This window comes from Brachyhypopomus gauderio, chromosome 19, assembly GCF_052324685.1.
Source record: "Brachyhypopomus gauderio isolate BG-103 chromosome 19, BGAUD_0.2, whole genome shotgun sequence".
In the NCBI taxonomy this organism is placed as follows: domain Eukaryota; kingdom Metazoa; phylum Chordata; class Actinopteri; order Gymnotiformes; family Hypopomidae; genus Brachyhypopomus; species Brachyhypopomus gauderio.
The window spans coordinates 3,137,492-3,156,697 of record NC_135229.1 but is presented as its reverse complement, the minus strand read 5'-3'; the positions used below and the strand labels follow the sequence as shown (position 1 = coordinate 3,156,697).

The 19,206-nt window shown below is 42.9% G+C and overlaps 1 protein-coding gene and 1 long non-coding RNA gene across 2 annotated transcripts; both read right to left on the bottom strand.

Moving 5' to 3' along the window:
- Positions 1-3,524: 3,524 nt before the first annotated feature.
- Positions 3,525-10,971, bottom strand: LOC143483331 (CMRF35-like molecule 7). Its single transcript, XM_076982174.1, has 8 exons — positions 10,874-10,971; positions 9,758-9,895; positions 6,915-7,192; positions 5,264-5,315; positions 4,924-5,021; positions 4,394-4,449; positions 4,213-4,284; positions 3,525-3,615 (listed from the first exon to the last, which is right to left on the bottom strand). Exons 1-8 carry the CDS (start codon positions 10,969-10,971, stop codon positions 3,565-3,567), a joined length of 843 nt encoding a protein of 280 aa, XP_076838289.1. The 3' UTR covers positions 3,525-3,564.
- A 5,229-nt stretch (positions 10,972-16,200) lies between these two features.
- Positions 16,201-18,414, bottom strand: LOC143483401 (uncharacterized). Its single transcript, XR_013122490.1, has 3 exons — positions 18,309-18,414; positions 16,856-16,901; positions 16,201-16,490 (listed from the first exon to the last, which is right to left on the bottom strand). It is a non-coding gene; the product is annotated as an uncharacterized LOC143483401 (long non-coding RNA).
- Between the last annotated feature and the right edge of the window lie 792 nt (positions 18,415-19,206).

The following is a 19,206-nucleotide window of genomic DNA, read 5'->3' as shown; positions in this document are numbered from 1 at the left end:
CCGCTGACCGAACCCTTTCAACACTGGCAAATTGATCTTTTTGAACTAACACCTGCTGAAATACAGGCTTGTGTGTATGCATGTCTAGCAAATGGACAGAGGCCTTCCACATCACAAAGCAGAATTCAGATACGGTGGCAAAGATGACTTAATAATAATCCCACGATGGGGGTTACCCAGGAGGGTGTTGAATAACAACAGCACTCCCTTCGTACATGAAGGGCTAAAGGAGCTAAATTAACTAAATTTTAGAGGAAATTAACTCAGGAAACAGGATTGAAATGTCTGCCTCTGGTTTTGTGGCAGAGCCACACTAGGCCCCAAGCTCGCACAGGCTTATCAGCCTTTGAGATTGTGTTTGGAAGGCCTCCAAACATGGGAGTAGTGCCGCCGGAATGGGACACACACACACACACACACACACACACACACACACACACTTGTTGAGCCATTAATATGTTATCCTGCACAAGTTTGTCTCTATTTTGTCTGAGCAGGTCAAAGCTGTCAGAGGTGTCAGAGAATCCACTGCACGAGCTCCAGCCGGGAGACTGGGTGCTGATCAGAGATCCACGTGCTGCTAACAACTAACACAGCTGTAAAGACCAGCGGCCGAGCCACGTGGACACACCACACCCACTGCAAAAGAGCTCCAGAGCAGCCGCCAGAATGAATGTTATGCTGTTGTTTTTTACATGATGCTTTTCTCAACAGGAGGGGCAACTGTCATCTCCCCCACACCGGAGGAGAGGTGTGAGGGAAAGAAAGCATGTGTAATGTCCAATGTCACTGCTACTGCAGTGAAACCAAACCGGCCCAGTCTGGTTTGCCATCCTTTCCACATGCCGTGAACACCAACACCAATCACTTATGAAATGGCTACAATGTTAATTAACAGACCCATATGCGAGATTGATAGGTTAACAGGTCAATTCTACAACATGTCTCACGCTAGCATTCACAGTGGTAAGGTTCCTGATTGGGTAGGTGATGATGTTGCAAGTATGGATCATAGGAAATAACAACCGCGACTCGAATGACCAGGTGTCACGAGCCGGCATTCGCAACATGGCATTTGACACCACCCCTGTTGAGGGAGAGTGGTGTCTATGCTCAGAGGGGGCCTTGAAGGCCATCTTTGGATAGAGCACACCAAGTGCCAGGTTGATCTGGTAGCAACAGCCAGAGACGAATCAACATGTACCATTAGACTAAATAACTCCTCTGCAGAATGGAGTTTCACCTCCTGTCATGGCATCGTGAACCCAGTAACAGAGTAGGCAACAATGTGGGCATGCAGAGAGAAAACCTACTCTGCTCTACCTGAGAGATCATACAACGGGGGTCACTGTTCCTCGGAGGAGGAACTGCAGCAACAATGAATAAGATCAATGGACTTGCATGGCAAGTTCTGACTTTGGCTTCTCGTACTGAGACTGCCCTTGACCTATTAAACAAGAAGTGAAAGAAATTAGACAAGTATAGGTCCAGAATAGACTAGCTTTAGACCTCCTCCTCACAAAAGAAGGAGATGTGTGTAAGAAAATCAATGTTTCATGTTGTTTCAGCATTCCAGATTACTATGATAATATTACTGATTTAATTGATCACATGAAGGCCGAGGTTCAAGAACCTGGTTTGGGTGGATCACTTCATGGCTAGGCCCATGGGGACATTGGATGCTGACTATGATTTTACCAATTGTAATAATCATTTAGCTGTTGTGTTTGCTGCCTTGTATTTTGTCTTGCTGTTCGTCGTGGCTTACTGGCCTTATGCGTCAGCATTTTCAGATGGCCTTGCACGACGACTTAAAGGAGCCTGAGATAGCAGACTCCTTGGGACGTCTGTTTAAGGAAGACGTCTGGGACGACCTGGCGACTGGCTGGGTTGTGCCCGATGGCCCTGAGCAGCTTAACTGACTCTAGAGCCTGACTTAAGTTGACGATTTATGATAGACTTAATGATTTATTCTCTCCTTTTTAATGATTACACAGAATCAAAGGGGGGAAGTGTGAGAGAAATTATTGATTATTGATTAATAACTATTAATTAGATTATGTTTAATTATTATAAGAGATCATTATGAACTTTATGATTTAGGACATGTCCATTCTGACTAAGCAGAAGGACTACAATAATGAAGTAGTGTGATTCAGTGTAACCATGTTTAGTTCATATTATGCATGTGTGCTATACGTGACCCAGGTCAGGGAGAGTGCTGAGGGTAAGAGCACTCTGTTAACTGGTAGTCACTATACTTGGGTCATTCAGCTTTCTCTGTGTTCAACTGATACATCAGTTGCTTCCGCTAGCTCTAGGGAAGTCCATATTAGGAGATACACACATGTGAGACAAAGTAGCTTGCTGGGCGCCTGTGTTTTGGAACATGCTGTGCTTAAGATAACCTGCTGTTAGAACTGCTGAATTGTGTTTAAGATTGTATATAAGCAGGGGGAGCGCCCCCCTGCCTTCAGAGTTGTCATGCTTGAATGAGACTCTCATGTCTGTGTCTGTCTTGTGTCTGTCTTTGTCCTATTTATATATATTTATATTTTTGTAATAAATTAATCATTTAACCACGTCTGAGTCCTCATCCATTTATTAGAAAATTTCCACGACACGCCGCAGTCCATAGCGGGACAAAAGTCTCGGTTGCCGATTAGCTTCATAGCATTTCTGGGCAGCGCTTTCATCCAGGGCCTTTGGGGAACTGAACGCCAACGTCAGCGTGTGAGCAAACGTACAGGTGTGTGCATATATGTGTGTGTGTGTGTGTGTGTGTGTGTGTGTGTGTGTGTGTGTGTGTGTGTGTGCGTGCGTGAAATAAAAAAGGAAAAGATGGAGGAAATGTGCGGTCCGTCCATGACCGTCACAATGTGAAACACTGAACTCAGGACCCTGTAGGGTTTAAACAGTTTGAAATGAGACACGGGTGTAAATAATAATGAGTGAACTGGAGATTGTGGGCTGGAGTTGGAAGGGGACGTGATTGGTGTGTGAGACCTGGCAGGGTTCAGGTGACAGTTAGATGTCAACTTATGCACACTGACTACTACTGCAGGCTTGGAACTGTGTGAGATCCTGAGGGACTTCTTGAGGTTTATTGTAAGTTGATGTCATTCCATGGTTGTCAGTCATATTCATCATTAAGTTGATTTTCCAGCAGTAATGCTTTGCTGGAAAGATTCAAATGAGGATCTCCTAAATAAAGTTCACAGGCCAGCTAAAGTCACTGAAGTCACTGAATCCATTGTGCAGTATCACTAAGGCCCCGCCCCCCGTCAGGTCATGTGATGGGTGTTAAGCATTCTGAGAGCAGCGTAGTAGAAAGAACTACACCCCAAAACTGCCCTGCTCTCTTATGTTCACATCTATATCTCCCTTATAAAGCAGTTTTAGTATTTTGACAACAAATCTGATGCCCTACAGATCCCCAAATTGTTTAAATTGAAATTATGTAATAATTGGAAATTAAATAATATTACTGGAAAAGTTGTCCAGATGAAGGATGAAGTACTTACTGTTCGCTTGGTGAGCAATGATAGGACCAATACACAAGATTTAATGGTTAGCAACAGAACTGTAGATGATGCCATTATGAGCATCTGGAGGCTGTTGGAACAGGGAGAGGTTAAGGATGAAGGTCAGCCAAGGTCTTCATCAGCACACCTGCTGGTTACTACACTACATCTCTAACATACATAACATGGATTTATCAGTGAAGCTTAATACGTCATTCTTACAAATAACTAAAGCCAGTTTATACTGTACTGTTAGCTATCACACACAAACAAATAATGATGCATCTCATCAGACCTTCTGAACAAGGAGAAATCAACAACAATAATAATATTGATATGTTTGTGTTAATGATTATGTTTCAGAATAATCATACAGGGTTGCCAACTTTTGACGTTCGCTTGGAGTGAGATTTTAACCTGGAGGAGGTGGCAGGTGTAAATTGTTGAGCGGGGGGTGGTGAACGTAAAATGGACACAAATTAAGTGTTATATTGCGATCTGTCGATCGCCGGTGGTTGGCCAGAGCGAACTAGTAACTCATTGAATCATAGATGTGGATCAGAGGTAAATAAACTGAATTTTTTTTTTGGGCATGAGATATCGGAAGAGTGGCGTGAGAGTGTGTGAAAACGGTCAAATGCGTGTGTCTCATGCTCAATGCGTGAGAGTTGGCAACCCTGAATCATACCTTCTCCAAGCTTCGTTGTTTTGACTTCTTTGACTTGAAACCAATTGAACTGTACAGCACCGTATCATCAGACTGAAAGAGCAGGAGAACATTTTAAGCATTTTAAGAAGGAATTCAGAACTTCCTGTTTTTCAGCTAATCAGTACAATGACTGGGATCACACATGAAGTTCAGTACTAACCGTGGAGGCTGCAGTGTGTGTGTCTGTCTCTGCAGAGCCGGCTGACCTTGGTACTTCTGGATGTGATTGAAGTGATAGTTAGATAATGTCAGTTAGTTAATAGCCAGTTAAACTACACTCCCCAGACACTTTAGAAACATTTATTGATGAGTATTTACTCCAATTTTGGAGTTGGTGTTTGTAAGTCAAACTAGACACTACAGCTCATGTTGTTTAGTTTGACACAAATAATTTGCATTTAAGGTGTTAGTGGTCTGTTTTGACCAAAGGACATTTGCTTTGCTGGACATGTTCAATTACAGTCCAGTCTACTATAGTAGAAACATTGACACTCAAGCAACACTCTTACAAACTCTCACAACCATCCTGTGAATGACCCATGACTGACCAGTGCAGTGTTCGTGTTTACAGTGGTAAGAGTACTTACGTACAATAACTAAAATTAACGCTGCCTTTCAGGATGTTTTAAAGTGTTTTTAATAGCAATAGCTTCAATGTCTTTAGGTCTTACCCACATCAGGGACACTTACTACACTTCCTCTTTGCCATACAGATGCTACAAACCAGACCGGTCAGCAGTAGAAGTCCCACCCCCATCAGACTCCAAATGACTGTGATCCTTTCTTCCCTGTAGAGGTGAAATATTTGTTAGCACATTTCTTACTAAATGAGTCAGAGGAGAGTAAATGTAATGTAAATGTAAGAGAGTAAATATTTTATATCCTGTGTTTTACATCACTGTGGAGTGTAACCAGTGATGGACAGTACATTTATCTGGTCCATAGAAGTGTTTTGGCACATCAATGAATGTATGTTGTTATGGACACTAGAAAGATTTGTAGAAGTGATCATCAATGAATCATCATTTACTTGTTTTCTTGGGTTTGTTCTTTGTTTTCAGTTGTATTCCTGTGAGTTATAGCTGTAGAAGAACATGTGAAACTGTCAGATAAAATATGGTGTTATGGTGTTAACCAGATAGTAGACAAGAAAGTGTGAGATTGTTAACCAGAAATCTAAAACGAACTCTTGCGGAACTGACGAAACATATTGTTGCTGAAACAGTAGTGTTTTAGACTACTCTAGTGTTGTAGTGTTGTAGAAACTCATTCTCAGATATTTACAGAAAAGCATAAAAATATGGAGTGAGTAACAGACAGGAAAAGAAAAGTATTTTAAACAAGGAACAGAATGTAATGGTGGGTTCCAACACTATACTGCTAATCAGGCTAGATGAGCTACACCTGCTCTGTGGCCCTTATAAGCAGCTCACTGTAAGACACTTATTGATGAAAGGTTGGTTGGTGTTCTGGCGTACGGATCAGCTGGTAACTACTGGTAGAGGTTTTGGGACCTGCTCTCTTTGTTTCTTTTCTTTTCTCCTCTCGAGTGCTTCTCTTTCCTCTCGGGTAGTACCTCCTCCATCTTTTATTTTGTTGAAAATAAAAAGACAAGTTTGTGTACTTTCCTTGTGTTCCCCTTTTTGGCTACTACTTTTGTTGGGAAGTGTGTTTCTGTTTCTGTGTCTTTCCCCTGCCATCCTTTGCCCCCCCCCCCTTTTGTTCCTTTTGATTTCAAGCTGTGTCATCTGGTTTCTTGGTTCTGTGGTCAAGGTTCTGGTTTACCTACGTGGTGACCTGGGTTCTTTTCCTCCTATGGCTTTCACTCGCTCACAGCTATAAGGTAACTCAGAAATTGGGTCCCACCCACCTAACCCCTAAGGTGTCTCACCCAGTTAACCTCTGGCTAATCAGGTGTCACCTCTGATTAATTAGCATAGTGATCCTGGTTTAATTCACACCTCTGGTGAGCTACAATGTTACACAGGATATGGATGTTTGCATTTGGACACTATAAACTACCACATTAGTAAATGCATAAGATGCAACACATAACATAGCAGTTCCACTTTGAGCCAGGCTCACGGTTAATCATGTGATGTTGTTTTCTTCAGTACAATATAGAAAAGTGATGATTAAATTTACATGCTGTGATCACTGCTAGAAACTGCAGTCACAGATATTGTTTAATACAACTAACAAATGTATTTTATAATGGCAAAATTCTAATTTAAATGATTTAGCTGATCTGCTGCTACCAGAAGTGTCCAGTGTGAGGGAGGTGTGTTCAAAATCTAAAAATGAGAGAAGGTCAATTTAGACCACCTGATGATTTCTAACACAACTTGTAATACAGCACTGCTTACATGTCAGTAGTCTTACGCACCTGTTTGCAATGTTGCCAATATTAGAATGTCCAGGTATATTTGTTGTTCTTACAGTGCTTACATGTATTTCACAATATAGTAACTGCACTGTCAAAATATGAAATATGAAAATATGAAAGAGTCAAACTGACTCACTTCTACTCTTTCACACTGGGACCAAATCTAGTATTACACCACAAACACAGGATTAGTTATTCTGTCTCTCGTCAGTGCTGTCATGGTTTAAATATGCACCGACATATAGTTTCACCACTTAATTATTTCCTTAAAACACAAAGGTACATGCAAACATACCTGTGAGTGCATCAGTTAAATTGAGGTGAACAGGAACCTGTACATCTCCAACAGAGCACCAGTACCAGCCAGCATCACTCTTCTTCAGTCCAGTCATCTCCACCTTGAAGGATCTTATTCCTTCCCTGATCCACACTGCTGAATTCTGGGATGTGTAAGTCCTCCCCACTGTGTAGCAGCTCCAGTCTGTAGATCTGCACCACTGCTTCTGTTTATTCTGATATGCAGCACTGTAGAGACACTGGACACTGACGCTGCTCCCCTCCTCTCCACTCACTCTGCTCCCCAACACAGACACCGCAGGAGCTGAACAAACACATATAAATACAGCAGTGTAAACATGTCCTCCACCATAAGAAACATCTGATAGAAGCCTTACAAACAGTCTGCAAGTCTATATTTAATAGAGAGAGATTTCTTACCTGTACTAACTGTCAGATACAAATAATCCTTATCATCCGGATTATATTTATCACCAATTTCAGCAGCACACCAGTACCATCCAGAGTGATCAGTGTTCAGTCTGTTCAGTTCCACAGTGAACATATTGTGGGTTGGATGATCAATAACTGATGTGCGTCAATGTGTGTTTGTATAAGTTACTATGGTGCAAGAGGCCCAATAGTATCCATGACACCAGAATTTGTTGTTTGATTTATAGGATTCATCATAAAAACATGGAATAGTGACAGAATCTCCACTTTTTACAGCAACATGCTTCAGCGTCCTCATGTTCTCTGAGTCTGCAGATACACACACACACACACACACACACATACACACACACTGCTTTACAAATATCACTGTCTGTATCTCAGTACTGAACAGGTAGGATTTATGTCCAATGTTAAAGTGAAGATCAGTTCAGAGCTGTCTGGAGCCACACTGCACTCTGAAATAGGTCAGCTAATAAAGAACCAGTTACACCCATGAAACTGAAGACCACACAGGTGGTTCATAGAAGTGAACCAGCGCTAATCTTACCTGAGATGCAGAGGAGAAACACAAAGAGAACGATAGAATCCATGAGAGAGTAACAACACATGTAACAGTTGCTGCAGGACACAAATGACCAACACACTTCCTGCATCAGACACTTGGTCTGAGTGATGTACTTGTTTGTCTCACATTTTTACATCTCTTCTGCTATTTCACTAATTCACTAAAAATGATGAAAGACAAAAATAAAGAAAACAAGCAATTTTGGGTCAATTTGGTTTTTATTAATAAGGAGAACATTATTTTCTCTCATTATTTCCCTCTCTCAATATATTTGTTGTATGTATAGAACCTTTAAAAACAAGCTTACAAAGTCCTTTAGATGATGAAGATGATATTAACACTAATGATATTAAAAATAGTAAGAGTAGAACAGGAAGAGTAGAACAAATGGAAGACCAACAGGACTGTGAAAGACATGAAACAGTTCTGTTGTGTACTGTGTGTGAATTATGTTGGGTGGTGTGTGAATGCCAGTGTAACCACATGTCTTTACTGGACACAGTGGTGCTGGTTGTCAGTCTAATATGGGTACGATTGCAGAGTGAGGCTGTAACCTGCAGGAGGAGGTTTTCCCAGAGTGCATCACACTGCTCTACTTCAGACACGCTGCAAATGAAGCGTTGTGGCCTAAAGATGAGACACTGACTGTCCAATGAGACGGTCACACAGTCCTCTGAAACACTGAATGCATCCACAGTTACCAGAATGCACAGGAAACCAATCACATCACACGATGTTGAATAAAACTATTTATTCTGTCATCAGAACAGGTTCAGCTCATCAGCCTTTCACAGCAGGTGTGTGTTACTCCTCTCTCCTCCTCTCAGTACTTGCCGTGTCGTTCACTTCCTCTAATGTAGGAGACAACACTTTAACATGCACTATCACACCTCTTCTGCAACGTCCAACATCATCACGTGAAGTCTGCGTGTTTGACAAAAGTAGCACCACAAATAACGTCACTGATTCTTGTCCTTCTATTTGCTGTTTCAGAAAAGTTTTCACTTTTCAACATTTTCATTTCTTTCAACCGCAATCAACTGAATCTAGAAATATCAGTATGGGTAACTGAATTTTTAAATCTATGTACTCCTAAATTATTATCAAAACTATATAAATTATTGTTAAAATTTGATGACTCAATCTCCCTTCCGATAGCCAAATGGGAACAAGATCTCTCTATTAATCCAGATCAACACTTTTGGACAGATATATGTACAAATATTTTCAAAATAAGTAAAAACCCCAACTTACAACTTATACAATACAAAGTCCTTCATAGAACACACTATACAGGACAAAGGATGTTCCAAATGGGCCTAGCACAGTCAAACATATGCACCCACTGTACAGGCAGTATAATTGATCACTATATGCATGCTATATGGGATTGTAGGCCTGTTCAGGAATTCTGGCAGAAGGTATGTGTAGACTTGTCCACGTGGTTTAAATGCTGCATCCCAACGTCACCCAGACTGTGCATCCTAGGAGACGTCAGTGAATTGGCTATGGAGGCAAACTCATCACACATAGTTCTTACTGCTCTATGCATCGCCAAGAAAACCATCCTCATGAATTGGAAAGCAAAAAAGGACCTGCATATTAATCATTACAAAAATGTATTACTCGATCACATCTGTCTGGAGAGAATGTCTGCTTCCTCTAAAGACCAGTTGGAGGAATTTAATTCCCTTTGGTTCCCACTGATCAGTTCCATTAGCTAGTCGGGGTGGTTGGCTGGGGCATCGGCTCCCGGGTGGCCTAGTTGGTGGCTGGGGGTCGACTCTGGGGGGACTGCTCGTGCCGGCCACTTTCTGGGCGGGAGGGCCGGGGCTGCCGACCTGGGATGTTTGTGTGCTTGTCCTGGCTGGCGGTGGGGGGCTCGGGTGGCGCTGCCTCTGGTCTCTGGGGTGTGGGGCCGGGGGTGCGGGGGGAGCAGGTGCTGGCCCTCAGGGAGGTGGCCGGCCTCCCCTGCAGGGCTAGGTGGCGGGACCCGGGGCCCGCGTGGGGGCGCACCGCTGGGTGGGGTGGGTCGGTCGGCCTTGTGTCGGGGCGTTGGGTCTGGGCCTTGGGGCTGTGAGGTACCTGGGTGGTGGGAGTGGGGCGGTGGCTGTTGGGGGTATCTGGGGTGGGCCGGGGGCGCTGGGTTCCGGACTCAGACCAGCACATCTTTACCCTGTTGATGTCTATTGTTGTATGATTATTGTGCGATAGGTATGGTGGTGGGTGCCTGCATGGGTGAGATGTGCACATGGCACAAGGTGTGTGGGTGTATATGTGTGTGGAGATGTATATATGGGATGAATGTGTGTGGGTATACATATGGGATGAATGTGTGTGGAGATATATATATGGTATGAACGTGTGTGGGGGTATACGTGTGTGAGAGTATGTGTTTAGGTGTATGTGGATGCCTACTCTCGGCGTTGGGGGTGGTGGGGGCCGGGATTGGATACGGTGACGGGGTGGGATGTCCCCCCCAGTCTCCCCGGGTTGGCCGCTCCCTGCCTCGAGCCGGGAGGGCAGCGAATCTCGGTGCCTAATGAGCCAGCTAGCAAGCAGGCTCTCCTCTTCCAGAGGACCATTTCCTCTGGACCTACGCATTTCCACCCACCCATCCCCCACACATACACACACACACACACACAGTCCTTTTACATTTAGGATCCTGGGGGGCAGGCATGTACCCAGAGGTTGACGAGGTGGGCCTGCTACCATGGTTCACCCGTCTCCTCACCACTGTCTGTCCCTCAGTTTTTTACTGCACTTTAGACATTGAGGGCCTTTGAGGGGACGGTGTGGACACACGTCGTCCAGTGGCCCGGGCCCTTTCCCACGTTTGTCCTAACACCTGTCCCCTCAATTTTAACTGCACTGTATCACACACTACCATACATGCATATACACCAACACCTACACAGCACTGGGGGTGGAGAGGTGGGAAGGCCTTCCTTCACCCGTTTCCTGCTCCCTGCTGGGGCGGGGGTGGGTCGCTAGCGCGGGGCCGGGCTGGGGGCGTCCTGGGGCTGCTGCCGATCCTTGCTGGTCCAGCCATTTGCCCCCGCCGCAGAGGGTGTGTTAGTTTGGATGAATGTGTGTTTTTGTCCTTGTCTCTGTGTGTATAGGAAGATGAATGAGTACGTGTTGGGTGGGGGGATATGGGGACGTGTGTATATATTGGGGTGAATGTGTGAGTACATATGTGGGGGTATATATGTCCGCAAAAGTGTATATGGGTGTGGGTGAATGTGTGTGGGAATGTATGTTGAGGTGAATGTACATGTGTGTGTAGGTGTATATATGTGAGGGTCTACATATGAGGGTGAGTTTGGGCGTGTATGTGTGTATACGTATGTGTTTAAGGATGGGTGTAGGTGTATACATGGTAAGGGTGTATATAAGGGGTTGTGTGCAGGTATGTAGGGGTGTATATATGGGGGTGAATGTAAATAAGTGTGTATGTGTGGGGACGGCTGGTTCTGGGTCTGGAGCTTATTGTGCCCGGTCCACTCCTGGCTGCTCCCCTGTGATTACTGCTCCACTCCAGAAGGGGGGCCTTGGGGTTCCGGGGCCCGGCCTGGTGCTCCGGCGTGGGGGCGGTTGGCCCGCTCCTCTGGGCGGTTGTGGTCCGGGGCGGCTCGGGGCTCCTCGGTGGGAAGGGGGCCCTGCTGGGTGGGGGGTGGTTCCCGGGGGCACGTGGCGCTGGGGCTTTGCTACTGGCCCATGGCGGGGGGGGGCTCTGTTTCCTCTGGTTCCCCTGGACCTGCACTCCTTGGCTGGGGGGGCACTGTCCGGGGTCTCCCTTTCCCGCCTGCTGGGGCGGGCATGCGGGGGTCACTGGGAAATGCGGCCCTGGGACTCCACAACTCCTGGGGGGGCCGTGGGCGGGTGGGATTCCCGGGTCTTGCTCTGCCTGCCTCTGGCCTCTGGGGAGATGTTGTCGCAGCTCTCTACCCTTGCTGGCAAGTACATTCTGTACATTTATCCTATGTTGCACTTTTGCGTTGCACATAAACACACATTCATACATACATATAGATCACAGTCATTTGTGCTGTATGTCTTGGGTACACTTTCTGCTCTACTTTGCAGTGGTCATTTGAGCTGGTTGTTTTTGTTTTGTTTTTTATATATATTTAATTTCTTTATTATTATATCTTTTTTTTATATATGCGTGTGTATATATATATGTATATATTCGTATATATCTATGTATGTTTTTTTTTCTTCCTCGCCCTTCTGTCTTTTCCCTTTTTCTCTCTCTCCCCCTCTTTTCTTTCTATATTCTATCCTCTCATGGTCCACCTAACCCCAATAATTGTCATCACTATATTATACAGAATTATTATTTGATCTATTATTTGATATTAAAACAAAGTTGTCCTCCAAAGATGGGGGACAAAAAAAAAAAAAAACATTTTCATTTCTTTATATTGTTTTTTCATTACTTGATTTTCTTCATTATTTTACTCTTAGTGAGAAAAGTGTTGCACACAAAAGTGATAGAGCGACAGCTAAGCTGGTTCCTTCAGACCAACGTGATCACTAGCTGGGAGGAGGTGCCTCAGTGCTCCTGACGGGTGATATGTACTATGAAGATGAGCCACCGGATGGCACCAGATCTCCATGATGATTTATTCTGACGCGCTGACCTGTAGAGATTGTGGACAATATCTTTAACTCCATTCTCACCTCTCACTCTGCTCTCCATCACAGAAAGGTAGACATCTAAATGAATTTAAACAATGATCCACAATGACATAGAACAGTAACATTGTCATAAACCAAGTCGTAGATCTTTAAGAGCCATATGTTTGTATTTACACACAGTGGCGTGCACAGATATTTTGGGGGGCAAGTGCTCAGGGGGAGGGGGGGCACTTTATTATAAAAAAAAACATTACAAGCACACGTTGAATGAAATTTGACTTTTATTTGTAACATTCTCTAAACGTGAGTTTTCAATGGAAAAAAAGTCACACCGCCAACTGATAAAATCCATATCCAATATTAACTATATACTATTAACTTCTGTTTACCCTCCACTGTCTGCAGGCCTTGTTGCATATATTTTGCAATTAGTAAAGCAATATAGGCCTAAAATTAAGACAGTAAAAAGACCAAAAAGTATGAGAAGGAGTTATAGGCTACTGAGTGTTGTCATTACATGAATGCAGATGGGCATTTTTCACAGTTAATGGGGAACTTCCCGTTTCTTCTTTCACAAACAAATGTGTTAATTTATGTTGCTTAACAAAACCTATACAACAGAAAATGTTCAGCTTAACACATAGGTTTGCAAACTCTACCTTAATTATTTGTATGTGGTCGTCCTCACGTTATCTATCATTGATTTGGGCTAGAGCGACTAGTTTATCGGGTGACCAGTCGGCTAAAAATGCTTAGTAGTTTGGTGCTGTATGAGACATTTTACAGCACAAGAAAATGATTTCACGTTGGGCTTAGAGGGCAAACGGTACGATTTTACTTGATGTGTATGTGACCTGGCTGGTGGGGCACGGGAGAAGAAGTCTATCTGTGACCGTGTGTGCTGTGCTGAAGACGCTTCCTTCCACTCGCTGAACTGAACTGCTGCTGCAGCGCGTCTGGTGTTAAAGGAAGAGAGAGGTCGGGTGTGTGCGAGGTGGTGGCTCATTTCAGGGCATTGATTTTAATCGCTCAGGTTTTCTAAAGATAATTTTAAACCGACCTCAGAAAAATGTTAATAATATATATATATATATATATATATATATATATATATATATATATATATATTTTAAACCGAATTTTCAAAAGGGCACTTTCGTTGATAAAGGGCAGAGTTGGTGGTGCTTTAGCACCACCTGATGTCTATGTGTGCACGCCACTGTTTACACATGTGTGATTTTGGTGACTAACATTAATTTACTTTGTAAATATAACACACTCCTATTTGTTAGACATAGTATGGCCCGATCCATATGATGCAGGTTAGATCGGTAGTTCTTGGGAAGATGGATTCAGGTGGAAATAAGGATCACTTAGGAGCACCGAATAACATAGTTTTGACCATGCTATTTGAGCTATAAGAATAAGGAAAGGAATGAAATGTCAGAATTTCAAAAAAAATTTTTTAATTGAAGCTCAATCTTGGCACGTGTTTTTTCTTTTACTCTAGTGCTTACCCAAGTATTGTTGTTCTTCGTCTTTCGGCTATTCCCGTTTAGGGGTCGCCACAGTGGATCAAACTCCTCCATCTGGCCCTGTCCTGAGTGTCCTCCACTGACACACCAGCCACTCTCATATCCTCTCCCACTGCATCCATAAACCTCCTCTTAGGTCTACCTCTCCTCCTCTTGCCTGGAAGTTCCATCCTCAAGACCCTCCTACCAATATTCCTCTCCTCCCTCCTCTGTACATGTCCAAGCCATCTCAATCTGGCTTCTCTAACTTTATAATAATAATAATAATAATAATAATAATAATAATAATAATACATTTTATTTATATAGCGCTTTCCACAGTGCTCAAAGACGCTTTACAAAACACATTAAAACAGAAGGCATAAGATAATGTAAGGAACAGGCAGCAAGTGTACCTTATCCCGAAAAATACACTCAATATATAAAATACACAAAAAGATAAACATAAAATACATATATAGGGCATATATATATATCCACATATGCACACGTGCATATACATATACATATACATACCTACACATACACATACTTATACACACTTGGATATGTAGATTATAAATTAAAAGCCAATTTTAAAAGATAGGTTTTAAGCATTTTTTTAAAAGCAGATATCTCCAAAACATGCTACATGTGCTGATCCTCTAATAAACTCATTTCTGATCCTATCCTTCCTCATCACTCCAAATGAGAATCTCAACATCTTCATCTCAGATACCTCCATCTCCCTCACCTGTCTCTTTGTCAGTGCCACTGTCTCCAGTCCATACAACATAGCAGGTCTCACTACTGTCCTATAGATCTTTCCTTTCATTCTAGCCGACACCCTTCTATCACAGATCACCCCAGACACGTGATGCCATCCACACCACCCTGCCTGCACTCTCTTCATGTTCGCGGATGCTAATTCCATCGACGTTACAAGATCAATCCATCCATTATCTTCACTACATAATCCCACTAGTCGGAGTCACAGGGGTGGTGGATGGGGGGGCTATCTGGTTATCTGGTTGGGTGGGTATCCTAGAGTGTCCAGCAGGGGTTCAGTCTGTCTGGATGCTTCATCCCTGATTTTACTGACAGTCCTGCTGTCCTGGTACAATTACAGTATGCAGTGATTATACTGATAGAGTTACAGTATGCAGTGAACACAGAAAATTTAAGTCTTCATCCTTTTTAAAGCATAAAAACACCAAAAACAATGTTATGAATGTTCATTAGACATTAACCATAGGCATGACGTCTAACATCAGGACAGTGTGTGTGAACATTTCAAATATTGGTAAACAGCATGTTAAAACACGAGTATTACAAACATAAGACCTGTTAAAACATCCAAAGAGCTCTATCTCTGAACTTCAGATGAACTATCTATTATGTATGATGGAATTACATATGATGCCACAGTAGGTATGTGTCTTCGTGTGTCTCTAGTTCTATCTCTAATCTTAAATCCCTATTAAAATGCTGGAGACTCCTGGAACCTATAGAAACAGTCTACACCAGGGGTCGGCAACCTTTGAGACATGGAGTGCCAACTTTAACATGTCCAGTCAAAGGAGGGGGGAGGGGGGGTTTGGTTTGACGAGTGTAAATTGTTAGCGGAGGGGGGTGGTGGTGGGATGGGTTGAAAACGGACACAAATTAAGTATTATATCGCGATCAATCGCCAAGTATAAACGCCTCCGCCGAGCAGAGCGTTGAGGAGTGATTTCGATTGGAGGATCGTGCTCTATTTTTTATTATTAATTTTTTTGCTGATGCTGGTCCAGCGTGGCGCGTGCCAGTGATTATGCCTCGGCGTGCCAACGGTGGCACGCGTGCCATAGGTTGCCGACCCCTGGTCTACACACTCTTGACTCTGAAATTTTAACTTCCATTACAACTAAATGACAACAACATCAGTAATGATGATAATGGAGATGTATTCATATAGCTCACCTTTACATTCACTATAGTAAGTAGAACAAAAAACATGACAGTGTTGAAATACATGAAAAACAGACTGTCAGAAGAGAGAAGTGAGACCATTTTCTCATGTAAACTATTAGTTTTATAATGTTTCATAGTCTGTCCCATGTAACTAGTCACTGAACAGGTTTACAACAGTGAAAACAGGAACTTTTCTTAATACAACAATAATATACAACTTAATATGAAGGGATATAGTTTAGGTATGTACAGGGCAATGTTAGACTAGAAATACAAAATTGAATGTGCTTGAATATGCATTTCTTGGTACACACTTGGTACAAAAGATTTCATCATGATTTAAAACTCCAATAGTATAGGCCACAATCTTATCACCACAAGAATTTCACTAATCTTAGTCCACAAGAATCGTACATCAGTGGTTCAGTTGTGTGAAATGCAGAACTCCACGACATCTCTGAAACATAAAACAAACCATTGATGAATCACAATGGGCCAAACTGTTGAGACGTCCACAATGCTTCACTTCCTGTGCACATTATCTTGAGTCAAAAATGGCAGATTATTAAATTCAGCCCTGTCAAAGTTAGATTATCTTTGTCCAAGTAGTAACAATACGGTTCCTTAATTAATGTTTAAGTACTTATTAACTAAGCAGTAGGCAGGTAACCACTACAATTTCATAGTTTAGAGTATCACTGTAATGTTTAATTACACACAACTCAGTATAGCCTGCAGTAACAATGATTTGCCTCATGAGAACCTTCTCCATTCTCTTCAGCAAGTTCTCACATAATAATAATTTGGGTTTGTTGCACTCACGTGGGTTTATCATTGTCAGACAGTCCAGTGTCTCTCTTGTTCCAATCTAAAGAATCATGGGAATATGAATATTGTGTTTTGCTTTAACCCCCTCAGAACTCAGAATACAGCAGAACCATATCTGTTCCTGCACTGTTTCTATCAGGGATATTGAGTAATTATTTCAGTCATTACATAAATGTCTCCTATATGGAGAACAGGCAGGATTCAGTCATGTGTTCCTCAAAGAACATTTACTTCTCCACCACCTGCGCTATCACAGGTATGATCCACAGCTTTATTATACCAAAACAACAACAAGAAACAACATAAAGGGTGTGTATTCTGTAGATGATGAGACATTCCTGACTGTAGCTAGACTGTAATGGAATGGTGTGATTTTATCAGCTTTAGAAAGCCTGGTAATGTGTGAAATGTTTGTAAAGATTGGGAAACTTATAGTTTAAACCTGTGGAGCACCAGTTCAGCTACTTTCTACATTATTTTTCCATTGTTTGGTCTGACACTATGCTTGAGATCATATGTGAAATGGTCTCCCTAATGTAGGGTTTGACAATGTCAGGAACTTCATTCACAGCTGTTTCCACGGTGAGAAAAGAAATAAGCAAAGTGATCTCGCAGTCTGGCCCCGCCTGCACCTGTCAATCATCATTTGCCATGTGCTCAGTGTTTTAATTTCAGTTGTCACACCTCTTGGTTTAGTCCTCTGCCTCTGGTTATTATTTACGCCTGTGTCTAGTTCCTCGTTAGTCTTGTGAATATACATCCTGTGTTCCTTGGTGGTCATTGTCCATAACGAGCACAGTTTCCTGTGTTCAAACTGTACTCGTTGTAAATGGCATTTTCACATTCAATGTTTTAGGAACAACTGTAAAATCAAGTTGTCACGGTGAGGGGGCCGGGTCGCCACCAGAGGGCGCGCATCCCGGCCAGCAGCCGATCCCAGCACACACCCCCGAGCACGCAACCACTCCCACAATCACCAGAATACTAGACACCTGTTGCTTGTTACGTTGCTCTTTTTTAAGCCCGCAAGTCGTCTGGTCCAATGCTGCACGTTGCCACTACCTGAGCGTCACTGGACCCAACGTGTCCTTCACGTGTGTTCCTTTTTGTATATGCGCTGCGAGCATTACTTTGCATTACTTTCTGTGTGTGCGTTAAGAGTTATTACTGGTTTGGTTGCTATGGAGAATAAACTCCCTTCTGTTCAACCCACGTCTCCGGCTGCCTCTGTCCCGACGCCATCGGCGTCACACAAGTGTGATGTGTAAACAGCAAATTGACGATGACACAGGAAGTTTTGTGCCACCTTGTCAAATGAGAAATATGATGACATTTGTGTTTAAAATAAGTCAATGAAATAGTGAACATGGTTGTTGTAGTAATAGTTATAGAATGTAAAAAAAATAATTTTACTTAAAAAATTATAGATCAATAATACTGGTGGTACCTGGAGTGGTCTGTGGAGTTGTCTTTCTGATGTTGGTTTTCTTGTTAATAAGATTCTCCGACTGTGTCACTGCAGAACACAAACAACAAATTAGAGTAAAACCCACATGTGATACTGAGCTGTGAGAAGATTCATGAGGTCTTTAAAGCTTAAAGTGTATGGTCACAACACTATCTGTTCTGGTACCTAGAGTGGTGTGTGGATTGATATTTCTGATGCTGGTTTTCTGATTGTCAGGTGTCATTTTCACAGTTGTTGTCACACTGCTCTACTTCATGCACGCTGCAAATGAAGTGTTGTGGCCTAAAGATGAGACACTGGCTGTCCAATAAGACGGTCACACAGTCATCTGTACCACCAAATATGGACATCCACAATTACCTGAATGCACAGCAAACCAATCACATCACACAATCAAAGTCAAAGTCAAATTTATTTATATAGCGCTTTTCATAACACACGTTGTCACAAAGCAGCTTTACAATCGTATGGGTCCAGAACCCTAATGAGCAAGCCAAAGGCGACAGTGGCGAGGAAAAACTCTCTATGATGGTGGGGATTAGGAAAAAACCTCGGGAGGACCAAGACTCAAAAGGGAACCCATCCTCCATTGGGCGGTCCGTTAACACAAGTCCGTGGTCGCAGGGTGGTTCCACAGTTCCACAGCAACAGTCAAAGCTCCTGTTCCCCGGCCAAGCAGCCTCAGTCCCCTCGGTGCAGGCGGTGGGCCTCAATCACCATCCCCAGAATACTAATCTGACTCACACATGTAGTTTATTAGTCAGTACTGCAAAGACTTTGTTGATCTCATTCTGTGCTAAGCACATGGTTGTTTGGATCACTGGGTTGTACATATATTGTACAAAACTATTTATTGGGTCATAAAACTTTGAATCTG